We start from the raw sequence: 14,548 nt of genomic DNA, 5'->3' as shown, positions 1-14,548 counted from the left end.
GTAAGACTAAGGGTGGTGTTTCGGGATGGCGGGGTTTGTTGGGGGAGGGTCCGGCAGGAGGGGTTGGGCACCCTCCTACCAGTGATCATAGGGGGGCTGTTGGGGAGCTGGCAGGAGGGGTTGGATATCCTCCTGCTGCGATCGTCGGGAGGGCCGTTGGGGGGGGGTTGGGGTAGGCAGGAGGGGATGGGTACCCTCCTGCCGCGATCGTTGGGGAGGGCTGGTTCTGTCGGCATGAAGGGCTGAGCACCTTCCTGCCGGCGATCGTCGGGGGGGGGGGGCGGGTTCTATTGGCAGGAAGGGTTGATCTGACAAATGAGGAGCCAGTATATTGGGGGGCGGAGTCAATGCGGCAACGTGCAGGTGAAACACAGGTAAATAGCGGTTCCTAGAAGGGGGGACATTGGCCTGCGGGGACAAATCTATTCACCGTTTTTGCGGGCGGTGAAAGGATTTGTCCCCGCGTCTGCGGCGATTTGCTAATGAGGTCACCATAACCCGCAGCCAAACCGCAGCCACGCAGCGGTTCGCTGCGGGGATCGCTCCCCGTGTCATTCTCTAATCCCTATCAAATGTTAAGCCCAAATATTTAATGCCTGCAGATACCCAGGAAATGGGTTGTGAAGGTATGGAAAAAGGAATACATAGGTCATTGAGAGGCATGATTTCAGTCTTATCCCAATTGATTTTATATCCCGAAAGCGTAGAGAAATTATTGATTAGTCGAATTAGGGAAAGCAAAGAGGATTCTGGATTAGAGAGATACAGCAAGACATCGTCTGCATAGGCCGAAATTTTGAATTCAATGTTTGCTATTGTGATGCCTCTGATGTATGAAGAATGCCTAATAGCTGCAAGCAGGGGTTCGAGGGCCAAGTTAAATAATAACGGGGAAATGGGACACCCCTGCCGCGTGCCTCTATGTAAAGTGAATGGAGATGAAGTGTCATCATTCACTATGAGTCTAGCAGTGGGAAACTGGTATAGTATGGAGACCATATGAATGAAAGGTTTTGGGAAACCAAATTTGGAAAGTACAGCAAATAAATAGGACCATTCCACCCTATCAAACGCCTTCTCCACATCTAAGGAAACCAGCGCCGACGAGTTAGCGGTCGACAGGGTGGAATGCAGTACATGGCATAATAATCTGGTATTATCAGCACCATACCAACCCTTTAGAAAGCCAACCTGATCCCTGTGTATAAGTTTAGACATAACAAGTTCCATTCGAAAAACTAAAATTTTTGCATAAATTTTGTAATCCAAATTCAGTAATGAAATAGGGCGATAGTTCTTTACAAGTTGAGGATCTCTATTTGGTTTTGGTAAAACCACAATGTTCGCTTCTAGGAAACGGTGCAGGTTGGTCGAATTCACCAGGAGACTTTGATAGTATGAATGAAGATGAGGAATTAAAAGAGGGGAAAATGACTTGTAGAATTCCGATGAGAGACCATCAGGACCAGGGGATTTAGCAGGCGGAAGTGAGGTGATGGCTCGGGCAATTTCTTCAGTAGAGACAGGTTGAGCTAACGACTTTTGCAGAAGTTCTGTGAGAGTGGGTGAGTCGAAAGAATGAAGAAAATTGTTAATGTCAGCGTCCGTCGAGGAGGTCTCAGAAGTGTACAGATCTGCATAGAAGGATCAAAATTCGTCTAGTATGTCTTTAGTGGAGGTGCGCAGATGACCATTGCTGGATTTAATGTGTGTGATTCGGTGTTTGGAGCGACGTCCTTTAAGATAAGTTGCCAGTAAGTGTCCGGCCTTGTTGGATGAGGCATGGTAGGTAGTTGAACGACGAAAGATTGTAGCAGATGCCATGGAACTGAAGATTTCATTATATTGGAATTTGAGTCTTTGTAGTTGCTTATATAGCAAAGGATCATGACTGGCATACAGACGAGTCTCATGAGAGTGGATGTCTAGTTCCAATTGATGAAGCGTAGCTTTTTTCTTCTTGAGTTGATATGCTGAGTAACTTATAATCTCGCCTCGGAGCCATGCTTTATAAGATTCCCAGACTATGGAGAAGTCCATATCTGGTGTGATATTTGTATCAAAGAAGATGCGAGATTCATTGTTGATATGGGAGAGAAAGGATTCATCTTGTAGAAGAAAATTATTTAATTTCCAGTGCCTAGGTTTAGTCAGTGGAGACCAGTTGAGGAAACATGAGACCGCCGCGTGGTCTGAGATTGTGATGTCGTGTATTTTAGATGCAGAAACACAATTAACTTTATCTTTGGAGCTCAGAATATAGTCTATCCTGGAGAAGGAATGGTGAGGAGCTGAGTAGAAAGTGAAGTCTTTATCTGTGGGGTGGAAAATTCTCCATATGTCTGACCATCCATATGTCTCCATCAAACGAAGAACCTCTATCTGGACTCTGAGTTTGGATGGACGACAGGAGGAGGATCTGTCTATGAAGGGATCCAGTGGGAAATTGAAGTCCCCCGCAATTATTGTATCAGATGTTAAGGAAGAGGTGCAGACAGTCCAGAAGTATTGAAAGAAAGCAGGGTCGTCAGCATTAGGAGCATATATATTGAGGAGCTTCAGAGGCTTCCCGGAAATGGAGCCCTCAAGTAGTGACCATTGGCCATTAGGATCAAAGTGATGTGAAGAAAGTTGGAAATTTAGTGATTTTTTTCATTAGAGTTAGGACCCCATTTTTCTTGTTTAGGGCAGGGGCTGCAAAACAATGTTGGACCCAACCTCCGGACATTTTCTGAGCTTCCTCCAGATTGAGATGAGTCTCTTGAAGCAGGCATATATCAGCATTGAGATGCTTAAGGTAATGCAGAATTTTTTTTCTTTTGATAGGACTATTGATTCCTTTGACATTCAAAGTTACCAGATGTATGTTAATCATGAAGATGTGTGCACAGACTCAGGACGATGGTTGAGAGAAGAGCGAAGGAGTAGCAGCCAGAACATTTACAAGGATAAGCTTCCAAAATATGACAAGCTGATGAAAAATGGAGAAAAAGAAAAAAAAGAAAAGAAGACTCATGCTTGGAATGTGAGCGAACAAGATAACAAACAAAAAACCATAGATGGGATCCCGTGCTGTTAAGAGGATCTCAGCTTCTTCCTCTCTGGAGCCCATAGGACTGTAACATGAAGTTGAATGCAGCTCCCAGGAGAGACGGAGGAAAAGGGATGTGAAGTATGTCAATTCAGGTCATAGCTCCCACTGTATCATCCAGAAAGCGTTGTAGGTCAGATGGTTCGTCGAAGTTTATAGTGGTATTATGGTATGTTACCCACATTCTGGCTGGGTAAAATAATCCGTATTGCGCCAGAATATGAGAATATGTTCTTAAGTTGGGGTCGCATGGCCAGGAAGGCTTTCCTTTTTTGTGCTGTGGTTTTAGAGACATCAGGCACGAATAAGATGCGATTACCGTCCACCGTCAGGCCAGAGGATGATTTGGCAGCTTGCAGGATTTGTATAGCTTGCGGGTACCTTAAGAGTTTCATTACTATGGGTCTCGGTGGTTTGGCTGGGGCCGGGGGACCCAAAGGGAGCCTGTGAGCTCTCTCAATGTCTAGCTCTGGAAGGAACTGAAGTTTTAGTGTGGAAGGAATAAATGCATGTAAAAAAGCCAGCATATCTGACCCTTCCTTAGATTCTGGAAGTCCAATAAGTCTCACATTGCTTCTGCGCATCCTGTTAGATATATCTTCAATATCTTTTTGCAGTGCAGTGACTTTGAGCAGGTCACGGCGAACTTCCAAGTATTGTGAATCATGTGCAGCGAGACGTTCTTCGGTGAGGTCGATTCGCGCGTTTTGCTGCTTGATTTGGGTCATTATGTTGCTGATTTCATTTTTAATATCAGCCGTTGCTGCAAGATTTTCTTGCATAAGATCTCTTAAGATTTGAAGATCTTGTGTGATGGAAGCGCCGTTTTCGATGGCGGAATGGCCTTTGCTGGGGAATGCGGCTCGTGTTTTGAGCGCTTAGGCGCCGGATGCGCGGTTGCCGTGCTCATGGACGGAGCGGCGTCTGACCTGAGCGGTTTAGTGGCCATTCCGATAGCGGGTTATGGGGTTTGCTGACCTGAGCGGGTCCTCTCCGGGGCTGTAAAAATATTTTTAGCGTCGGGCTGCAGTGGAGGAAGCGTGCTAAGCGGCCATCTTAGACTTGGGCACGTGACGCCCCCCCATTTGGACATTTCTAACTTGGATGATTTTTTTGGTCAAAAATGGGGTATAAAGTTAGGCATCCTAGTGGCCTAGATGTCCAAGTAGACAATTTCCAATTTTAAAAAAAATATTTGGACATCCAGCAGTTCAGGATTCACAAATGGCTGTTTTTCAATTTGTCAGTCCCAGTTTCCAAAAATAGCCAATCCAGGTCAGAAGTACCAGGTAAAATCCCGGAAGAGTAAAAAAAAAATTATATGCTGTTTATTCCAGGTATAAGCAGTGTATTTTCCCAATTCCATTTTAATAATTGCTTAAGAATTTTTCTTTAAGGAACCTGTCCAAACCTTTAAAAAATTCTACTATGCTAACCGTTTTTACCTCATTCTCTGGCATTGAATTCCAGAGTTTAATTACGGTACACTTTGTCCTACTGATTATCCTCCTTCCACCAGGTCTCTGATATGCCAACTGTACTTACCTCTTCAATTAGTAATGTATATTTTAGCGCTCCCATTTTATTTTCTAGGCTTCTAAAATTTGTGTACAAATTATTTCAATGTGTGTGCACCTTTTTATACCTACAACCTGCTTAGAAGTCGACAAGGATCATTTGAAATCTTTTATCTCTTCTTATTGCTGTCTTGAAGGCATCTGGCTTATTTTTTCCTTTTTGTAACCTATCAGGATACTCTATATTTTTCAAAGATACTTTACTCTGATCAATGTGTACCTGAGTGAGAGTTGGCTTTCCCACTTTCTAGTTTAAAATCTGCTCTATCACCTTTTTAAACAGCCCGTTTCAATCTTGATTAATGTAGAGCTCATCTTTTTAGAACAGGCTCTCCCCCTCCTTCCCTATAAAGTCTGTGCAGCTCTAACAAATCTAAATCCCTCTTTTCTGTATCCTTGCCTCCTACATACATTGAGACTCCAGAGCTTTGCATGCCTTTTCAATACTGTGAATGGAACTTGGAGCATGGAGCATTTCAGAGAAGGTTCTGGATTTCAACTTTTTATCTAAAAAGCTAAATTTGCCTTTCAGAACCTCCCTCAATATTTGACCAGTTCATCTAAACAGTATCAGAAATGCCACTGAAAGGCAAATAAAAATTTCATACATGGTCATTATTTACTGTTTAACTCATGTTGACAGAAACAAACAAACAAAAAATCATTTCCTTTAATGAGAACTTGTGATAAAACTCTAACCCATTTACAATGTGAGACTTATGCTCTGCTAATATAAATATCATTGTTAATCAACTGTTACTCAGTTTTCTACCTGGAAATCTCAAATTTACATATATCTACGTCCAAGCTAAGGGATGTGGAGGGGCATTTTCAATATGATGTGTAAATTTTCAAAACGTTTATCTTACTTTTTTCAAAAATGTATGTGTTTGTGCTCTGTACATCTATCATTCTGAACCTCACATAAAAAGGACACAGGTACACATCTCACCAAAGCCCCCTTACGTTGTACAGGGAGTCCTTCAAAACCTACCCAAGGCTACTGTATCCAACTGTACAAATTTTTCCCCGTCCCCAAGAGGACTCATTTTCCCGTTCTGTCCTTGCAAGTTCTTTTCTTGTCCCTGCCCCATTCCTGCAAGCTCCGTCCTCATCTGCACAAGCCTCAAACACTTTAAAATCATAAGTGTTCGAGGCTTGTGCGGTTAAGGTGGAGCTTACAGTAATGGGGCAGGGACAGGAACAGAGACAAAACTCATGGGAACAGGGCAGGAAAATTGAGTTCCTGCGGGCAAATTTGTCCCCGTGTCATTCTCTACTGTACACCACAACAGCCCTTATGCCTGCAGGTATATATGGGTACAGTGGAATTAGGATGGGGTTTAGAATGCTCATATGTTCCACTACAAGGGTAGTATTTAGAGTGGGGTATGGACCCAAGTCTCCATCTTTATGGTTCACTAAACCACACAACAGGCTACTCCTGAAACCTGCTTGCTGCTCTACTAGAATTGGCCATAACATCTGAAGTTATCATACAGGAAGGTATGTACTGTTTCATTCACATCTTTGGGACATGGGAGGGAGGTCAGTGACTACTGAGGGAGTGAGGGGAGGGTCGTGTTTATATCCCTTTAGTGGTCATCTGGTCAGTTTGGCCCCCTTTTTAGCACTTATTCATTGTTGAAACAGGTCTAGTCCCAGATGTCTACTCTTAAATGTTCAATTATGGCGGGGGAAAAAATCCAGGTCATAAGCCCGCCCTAGATTCAACCATGCCATGCCTCTAACATGCCCCCTTGAGATTTAGATGAACTACGGATAAACAGCATAGAATTCATTTAGAAAATAGGTTTTGAAAATAGCAAATTGGAAGGTTTTGACAAGAAAAAGGTCCATCTGTTCCTTTATGCCACTTTTTTGGACATCATAGTGCTCATATAGAAGAGCAATTGCTCTTACAGAAAGATATCCTTGCATGGATTAGCTAGCCTGCTCACTAATATAAGCAAACAATAACATATAGGGCTCCTTTTACGAAGCTGCGTTAGCGGCTTTATCGCCCGTGACTTTTTATCACGCACTAACCCCTGCGCTAGTCGAAAATCTACCGCCTGCTCAAGAGGAGGCGATAGCGGCTAGCGCAGCCGGCAAATTAGCGCGTGCTATTATGCGCATTAAACCGCTAACGTGGCTTCGTAAAAGGAGCCCATAGTTTGGTAAAGAGAGCAATGGGAAATGGGTCATATCGCCTTGACCCCACTACTGAAAAAATCTGACCTTGACCCTTCCATACTATCCAGCTATCGCCCAATTGCAAATATCCCTCTCCTAACCAAGATGCTAGAATCCATCATTTCTTCCCAACTCTCATCATACTTCGAGAGATTCTCTATTCTTTTACCATATCAATATGGCTTTCGTCCTAACTTCAGCACCGTATCCCTACTGTCTTCCCTGATTTCAAGGGTTCAACAACTTCACTCTCGAAACAAGTTCGCTGTCCTCCTACAATTTGACCTTTCCGCTGCTTTCGACGTTGTTCACCATGATATTCTTGTTTACCAACTCTCTGAGATAGGTATCAACTCCACAGTCCTAGGTTGGTTCTCTAAATTCCTCCGATCTCGTTCTTACATTGTTAACATGAATGACACCTCATCCTCCCCCTGGAAACCGAATTGTGGAGTCCCGCAAGGCTCTCCACTATCCCCTATCCTTTTCAACATCTATATGTCCTCCCTAAAACTCCTCCACTTATCCCCCCCTTGAAACAATTTACACTTATGTAGACGACATCCTCGTCCTCCTCGAGACCGATTCGAACCTCACCGACCTGTCTAAGAACATATCCTCTTGTATAATGAACCTACAATCCTGGACTCGCACTGTGCAAATGAAATTGAATGAGTCCAAAACAAGACTTCTTTGGCTCGGTCCAAAACTAGATCACCTACCCACCTCCATCCCACTACCCTCTGGCTCCTCTCTGCAGCTTGAGTTCTCGAGCAAGGTCTTGGGCATCATCATTGATTCCACATTGTCCTTCAATGACCACCTCCAATCCTTGGTAAAAAAAATGCTTTTTCAGCCTTCACATGCTGAGGAAAGTTAGATCCTGCTTCCATCAAAAACATTTTACCCTCCTTGTCCAATCCATCATCCTCTCCAGATTGAACTATTGCAACTCTATCTACTTAAGCCTACCTAAGAAAAACCTCCACAGACTCCAACGGATTCAGAATGCCGCGGCCAAGCTTATCTTCGCTAAAAGTAAATTTGACCATGTCTCCCCGCTCCTGGCCAAGCTCCACTAGCTTCCGATAATCGCCAGGGTCCACTATAAATGCGCCTGTTTAACTTTCAAAATCCTATATGGTATCCTCCCTCCCTTTATCCCTCTTTCTTGGAACTCCTCAAACCCTAATACCACCAGATCCTCCCAAAAATTAAAACTATCCTTCCCCTTGCTAAAAGGCATTTCCCACACAGGAAAGCTAGGGACCTCCCTTCACTTCAAAATCACTGAGCTCTGGAACAACCTTACCTTCCCTCTTCGGAACTTGAGCTCTCTCCAAGTTTTCCACAAACATCTGAAAACCTGGCTTTTCTCAAAAAATGTAAGTCTCCCTCCAATTTAGGAATCAAGGAAACTCTTATATCTTGGCATCCCAAGTCCTCTAAATTTTCTTCACACTTCTACCTCTAACCCTCTGTTGTAGTTCCTTTCTATCTCTCCTACTGTAAACCGCGTCGAGCTCTACGAACGTGGAGATGATGCGGTATACAAACCTAAGGATTAGATTAGATTAGAATATAGATAATTCTATTCATATATTTTCACAGCTTATTATATTCTGATTTTATACCAAGTAAAAATAATAAAAGAATAAATAAAAATGTACTGCTTGGTTAGTACTAATGTTGACTGAAAATCCTTAAGAGTACATCTTAAATAGTGAATGACATCTAGTTTGGTGAAATTTTATGCACTTATGCAGTATATGCAGGTTGCAAAATTAGAAACAGAAACATGATGGTAGATAAAGGCCAAATGGCCCATCCAGTTTGCCCATTCGCAGCATCCACTATCTCTTCCTCTCCCTAAGAATAGAAACATGATGGTAGATAAAGGCCAAAGTATCAGCTAGTTACATGTTTAATCCTGAGTGATGTATAGCTCTCCCTCTGGATTTGCGGTTTCCCTACTCATGAATTCGATTATTTGTGATTTTTTTTTTTTTTCTTCTTTTTGCAAGCTGCCTGAACCTCCCTGGACCTTACCTGGTGGTCTAGCGGTGACACTGGCGGGAGCGATCTTCCTATGCTCCTGCCCCATGCAGAGCCGTCACCAAATTGGCTGCTGTAAGTTCCCGTTGTAGTTTCAAGACTACAACAGGAACTCACAGAAGCCATTTTGATGACGGCTTTGCACGGGACAGAAGCATAGGAAGATCGCTCCTACCCCACGTTACCACAAGCCACCAAGTAAGGTCCAGGGACGCAGGAGGTAGGTCAGAGCCAGCCCCAAAAATTATTCGTGATGCTTCCCTATTCGCGGGCTGGCTCTGCATCTACCCCCCCCTCGAATACAGAAGGAGAGCTGTAGTTGGTTGTTTTTTTTTTTTTACATGTTCCTTGCTCTTGTGTCACACAATACATATACTTCTTCTTTGTAGTCAGGACTGACAGAGGGGCACCTTATAGACTAACCAATTCCTGACAAAAGTGGACTGTGGCACTTAAAAGCTAATGCTTCAATAAATTGGTTAGTCTTTATAAGGTGCCACCTGCTTCTGTCAAATTGTTATACTAGACTAACATGGCTATCCCTTTTATACTCTGTAGCCAGGTAGCACATTGGGATCAGTCACAGATTTATGCATATTTTATACATATATAAGCTTACTCCTGCCATTTTTTGTATTAGAGAAAGAAAACTGGTCTTTAAGACTGTACTACTGTATTGTATTATGTAGTTATATTTATTATTGATTTATCTTCAATAAAGGATGGCACTACAAATTTACCCTTCTTCCTCTTCTGTATCAATTTCTTGCTCTTGGAGGTTGATAAAATTGTTGAGTAGGTCTTGTGGATCGTCTTGCATGCCCATCACCTCCTTTACGAAACTCTAGAGAATCTTCATAAGTTTCATCTTCATCCTGTATATACAATGGCAAGGTTTTAAAATGAAAACAATTATCTAACTCTAATCATAAGAATAACAGTATAACAAAGAATCAAATCATGTGAACTAGAGTATACCTATATATATTGGGCCCAATATTCAGAAAATGCTGAGCTCCTAAATTTATGCCTCTAAGATAGCCTCCTACATTGCCCTATTTTCAGACAAACGTATAAGCATAACTTTCTAGCTAAAAATTCATATTAATTTAGAAGCTTAAAAGTTGTGCTCATAAATTTAGACCAGTTATTTGTTTACCTAGATTTAAGAGCCTAATTCATGAGCCTACTACTGAAAATCAGTACTAGGCTCCTAACTTCTTTTCCCTGCAGTAAATTTGCCTCTGAATGCAACCAGTTTTTATGCTCCTAAATTTAAGAGTTTAGAGAAATTTTTAGTAAAAATGTATATGCACTCAGCCCCAGTAAATTTTCAAAGAGACCAATTTATGAGCATAGCTCTTTAATGCTGGCTTTTACAAAGCTGCAATAGAGGTTTCTACTGTGGGCCAGCAAGGTAAATGCTCTGACACTCATAGAATTCCTATGAGTGGCGGAGCATTTACCTTACCAGCCCAAGGTAGAAACCTTTGTAACAGCTTTGTAAAAGAAGCTATAAGAAAGGAGCATAAATCATTTGAATATCAGGCCCACTATTTTTCAGTATGTTAACTGCGACCTAGAAGAATAGGTTTAATGAGTATGGCCTATTTATAATGGAAGACCGAGGTAACTTCATATTAGTCTTCAAATGCAAAGAATAGGTTGTAATAGGAAATATATTCAATTATTTATAATGATCACTGAGGGTAGGCCAAGTAGTAATATATTTAAATTGAAACAAAGATGATTTTGCTTATATACTAGAAGAACTTCATAACCGTAAAAGCCATAAAATATTAGATTAACAACTGATAGGAGGTAGAAGAATCATCGTCATTGATGGTTTTTACGAGCAGGGATGATACTGATACAAAAGATTCAGCTTGATGGTTGGGTATCAGCTAATGTCTTTCTAGCTCTGTTTCTATAATTTTTTATGTTCTCTACATAATCTAGCATACATGCTTCCATAAAATACTTTGTGGGTGAGACTTAACCTTATGTCCAATAAATTATTTTATGATGTACTGAAACAATCATATAACTTGATACTCAAGCTCCATGGTACCAATTAGAAAGTTTTCCAGGCTATTCAAATAGACATACATGAGAAAAGATCTATATACTTGGTACAATAGAATTAGAGCATGCAAATCTCTCACATATATATTCAGTGCAGTGTCCTGAAATTCCAAATAATTTGGAGTCTCCTAGGTTTGGGAACCAGGGTCCAGATTCTCTGTAGGGTGCTGATATCAGGGACCGCCTTAAAAGCAGCTGATTGCATGTCATTCATGCGACAGCGCCCTATAGAGAATTGTAATCAAAAAAGCAAAACAAATCTATTTGCAAAAATCTATATTTTGACTATTTGAAAATACATTATTGTATTAAACTAGCATGCAAGATAGACAAAATTTTTTAGAAAGTTCAAAAATAAATCATAAAGCATGGTAGCTACTAAATTTAATTTTATATAAGTGGGCCTTTATAATCTGCTTAACCAATATAAATTGAAGGCAGAAAATAGCAATACCAATAAAATACTTTTCTTATACTGAAATAGAAACAATTATAAAAATGCCTTTCCTAAAACCACAATAAAAATTAAAACAAAATGTGCACTGGGCCAAGAAAATTTTAAAATCTGTAATCCTGCATATATCCTAGTGGATATATGCAGAACAGAATGAGGACAAAGAAGAGGTCTGTAACATACCCCATTTCATTTTCCTGGGGTTAGAAAGATCATCATCCCTTTTATCCCTTCATGATCCATCCTTAACGCAGGCAATGAACCACTGCAAGACTATTCCAGTAATACCTGAAGGGAACAGTTCTAAAACTGATGCCAAAGTTTGGCACAAAATATATGTATGTAGAGCACTTATGCTAATATATAATAGAAAGTATGAGCATAGTTGCTGATATAGAATAATTTGGCATCAATGTGGCTACACTTAGGGCTCCTTTTACGAAGCCGCGTTAGGGGATTAACGCGTGTTAATAGTGCATGCTAATGTGCCGGCCACACTAACCGCTACCGCCTCCTCTTGAGCAGGCAGTAGTTTTTTGGCTAGCGCGTGATAAAAAGTCACGTGTGATAAAGCCGCTAACGCGGCTTCATAAAAGGAGCCCTTAGGCACACTCATTCTCTCCAGAACAATAAAGCAAATAAACACTGGACCTGCCTGTGCCCCATCTTTGCTTCTTCCAGGGAATGCCCTCTTACATTTATGCCCATACATTTTAAATATGTAAGTGGTCTGCTACCAGTTACATGTCAGAGTGTTCATAAGGCACTTAAATGTAAGTACCCTGTTATAAAATTAGGGGATAGCACCTAATTTAACATTAAATAATGAATGACAGGAGGAAGCAGCTTGGTTTTTTTTTTTACCACTTGGGACTGAGATCGGGGCACTGAGTGGCAGTAATGTCTGACATTATCTGCTGCTGCCGGGTCATCTCTTCAAAAGCGGGAAGCGCCCGTGAACTTGCTGGAGGAAGCAGCTTGTTTTTGGGACTCCCCCTTGGACTGAAATCAGGGCACTAAGTGGCGGCAGCATCTGACATCATCCACTGTCACCTAGTCATCTCTTCAAAAGCAGGCCGTTTGTGGTGTGCATTCACAGGACACTCCAGGCCCTCTGGGAGCCCCTTAGAAGTCTGTTAGAAGCACGGAAGAACTGAAGAGAGCTGGAACTTTGACTTGCTATTCTTTCCTAAAGCATTGGGTTTTTTTTTCTATTTGATTTAAGATGGTTAAGCATAAGGGGAAGATTAAAGGCACAAGTACCTCCAAACCAACAGGTCTATGGACAAACATGTCCACATGAAGTTGCCCTCTAAAGTTCCATTTCATAACCAATTAAATTAATAGAAAATCTTATGTTATTTTTCATGGCAAAGTGCTCCATCTTTTTGTTATTTTACTTTTTCTGTGACAAAATTCAAAATCCAATAAGCTGAGCTGACTGCATGGTTCTAAGTTTGGTTTGATAAGTAGCTTTTCTACATTTACCTTTTTGTAAAATTCTCTATTTCAAGTAAAATTGCTTAACAACTTTCCTAAGAAATAAAAAACACACACTGAATAATCAGCAATGTAACAAAAACAAAACAAAACACAAAACTAATTATAAAAGCATTTCATCTACTTTGAAAGGAATCTGTAGAGAACAATGCTAGTAAATTAAGAAATTAATAATTGCTCTAATAACAATCTTTCACATATTACATTCTGTCAGCATGATATTTGCAGGAGATTTAAAGAGGAATTGAAGCAAGAATACTCTAAATGGAAGAGTATGCTAATGGTTAGTGCAATTCTCTGAAAACCAGGGGAACCAGGCTTGATTCCCACTGCAGCTCTGCAGTGATTCTGGGCAAATCACTTATACTTCATTGCCCCAGGTACAAAATAAGTACCTGTATAAAATGGTGATGGGTCAAAAGCGCACGAGGACAAAGGCGCGCCGACAACCGAGTGTGGACAATTGAGTGCAGGGCTTAATCATGCCGAAGAAAACCCTTATTTTAAAGGGCTCTTGACAGGGGGTGGGGGGGAACCCCCCACTCTATTTAATAGGGATCGCGCTGCCTCACGCTGCCATGTTGGGGGTTGTGGGGGGTGTAACCCCCCACATTAAACTGAAAACTTAACTTTTTCCCTAAAAAACAGAGAAAAAGTTAAGTTTCCAGTATAATGAGGGGGGTTACAACCCCCCAATCCCCCCACGCCAGTGCGATCTCTATTAAGTGTGTGGGGGTTCACCACCAACACCCCCCCCCCCCATCGGAGCCCTTTAAAATATGGTTTTTCTTCAGCGCGATGAAGTCCTGTGCTCAGCTGTCGGTGCGCCTTTGTCCCGCTTTAGACTATGAACCGTATAAAATTTGTAAACTGCTTTGACTAACTACAGAAAAGGAATATATCAAATCCCATCACTTTTCTCTTTAGTACTGAACCCCCATTATTATTATTTTTTTTTAAACAATTTTTATTGAGGTAGCTGCCAGCAACATAACAAGAGGGGGGCAATTTGCAAGAGGTCACACAGATTGTTAGTGGTAGAGGATAGGATTAAGAACATAAGAAGTTGCCTCCACTGGGTCAGACCAGAGGTCCATCCCGCCCAGTGGTCCGCTCCCGCGGTGGCCCACCAGGTCCTTTGACCTGTGAAGTGATTTGACCATTTTTATATCCTACCTCTGCTTCTATCTGTACCCCTCAATCCCTTTATCCTTTAGGAACCTATCCAAACCTTCCTTGAACCCCTGTACTGTGGTCTGGCCTATCACAACCTCTGGAAGAGCGTTCCATGCGTCCACCACCCTCTGGGTAAAAAAGAACTTCCTAGCATTTGTTCTGAACCTGTCCCCTTTCAATTTCTCCGAGTGACCCCTAGTGCTTGTGGTTCCCCACAGTTTGAAGAATTTGTCCTTGTCCACTTTCTCTATGCCTTTCAGGATTTTGAAGGTTTCTATCATGTCCCCTCTAAGTCTCCTCTTCTCCAGGGAGAACAGCCCCAGCATTTTTAACCTGTCAGCGTATGAAAAATTTTCCATACCTCTTATCAGTTTTGTCGCTCTTCTCTGGACTCCCTCGAGTACTGCCATGTCT

At 41.6% G+C, this 14,548-nt stretch overlaps 1 protein-coding gene across 2 annotated transcripts in view; it reads right to left on the bottom strand.

Moving 5' to 3' along the window:
• TDRD3 (tudor domain containing 3) overlaps positions 1 to 14,548 on the bottom strand; it is a 308,084-nt gene that overhangs the window by 14,601 nt on the left and 278,935 nt on the right. For both annotated transcript variants that reach the window (XM_033948249.1, XM_033948250.1), the window contains exon 13: positions 9,660 to 9,794. In XM_033948249.1, the coding sequence (XP_033804140.1) occupies positions 9,678 to 9,794 (117 nt within the window). In that variant the 3' untranslated portion in view covers positions 9,660 to 9,677. The remainder of the gene's footprint in view (positions 1 to 9,659; positions 9,795 to 14,548) is intronic.

Source organism: Geotrypetes seraphini, chromosome 6, assembly GCF_902459505.1.
Source record: "Geotrypetes seraphini chromosome 6, aGeoSer1.1, whole genome shotgun sequence".
Classification (NCBI taxonomy): domain Eukaryota; kingdom Metazoa; phylum Chordata; class Amphibia; order Gymnophiona; family Dermophiidae; genus Geotrypetes; species Geotrypetes seraphini.
The sequence above is the reverse complement of the archived record's forward strand: the minus strand, read 5'-3'. Positions and strand labels throughout refer to the sequence as shown.